General features: G+C 37.5%; 1 protein-coding gene across 1 annotated transcript; it reads left to right on the top strand.

The window, feature by feature from the left end:
• Positions 1 to 477, top strand: LOC145813240 (uncharacterized). Its single transcript, XM_082908524.1, has one exon. It carries the CDS (start codon positions 1 to 3, stop codon positions 475 to 477), a length of 477 nt encoding a protein of 158 aa, XP_082764650.1.
• The last annotated feature ends 465 nt before the right edge of the window (positions 478 to 942 follow it).

The raw sequence follows: 942 nt of genomic DNA, 5'->3' as shown, positions 1-942 counted from the left end.
ATGACATATGTGTTATCTGTTTCTACACCGTCTGGGGGTTCTATGTTATGTACTTACGTTTATCCAGCATGCGACATTATGGTTGGTGATATGACATTGTATTTTGATTTGTTGCCCTTTAACATTGATGCTTTTGATTGTATTCTGAGTATGGACTGGTTGACTAAATATTGGGCTACTATTGACTGTGCAAGTAAATCTGTTGTGTTTAGACCTCCGGGTATGCCTGAATTTATTTTTACTGGAAATGGGATAATTCCTCCCCCATACCTAATTTCTGCTATGAAAGCTGTTAAATTGCTTAGGAAGGGATGTAGGGGTTACATGTGTTGTGTTTTGACTAAGACCTCTGATAAGACCAATGTGGGAACTATCCCTGTTGCTTGTGAATTTTCCGATGTGTTTCCGGATGACTTGCCTAGAGACTTAGTTAATATAGAGATTGAGTTCACTATAGAAGTAGCGCCGGGAACATAACTTATTTCTAAGACCCCTTACAAAATGTCAACCTCAGAACTGAAAGAATTGAAAACCTAATTACAAGAACTGTTAGACAAGAAATTCATTCGCCCAAGCACTTCACCTTGGGGTGCTCCAATCATATTTGTCAAAAAGAAAGACGGGTCTTTGAGATTATGTATAGACTACCGGGAATTAAACAAGGTAACCATCAAGAATAAATACCCTTTGTCCCGAATAGATGACTTGTTTGATCAACTTCAGAGAGCCCAAGTGTTTTCCAAGATTGACCTTAAATTCGGGTATCACCAGTTGAAAGTTAAAGCAGAAGATGTGGAGAAAATCGCATTCAGAACTAGATATGGACACTATGAATTTTTAGTCATGCCATTTGGGGTAACAAATGCACCAACAACTTTTATGGATCTAATGAACAGAGTTTTCAAACAATACCTTGATGAATTTATTGTTGTGTTTATTGAC

This window comes from Camellia sinensis, chromosome 15, assembly GCF_055761805.1.
Source record: "Camellia sinensis isolate YWXY chromosome 15, ASM5576180v1, whole genome shotgun sequence".
In the NCBI taxonomy this organism is placed as follows: domain Eukaryota; kingdom Viridiplantae; phylum Streptophyta; class Magnoliopsida; order Ericales; family Theaceae; genus Camellia; species Camellia sinensis.
Note: the sequence above shows the minus strand (reverse complement) of the source record. Positions and strands in the feature narration are given on the sequence as shown.

What these genes read in the sequence shown, in the direction of transcription:
- LOC145813240 (XM_082908524.1), top strand. Translation starts at nt 1, where the DNA reads ATGACATATGTGTTATCTGTTTCTACACCGTCTGGGGGTTCTATGTTA.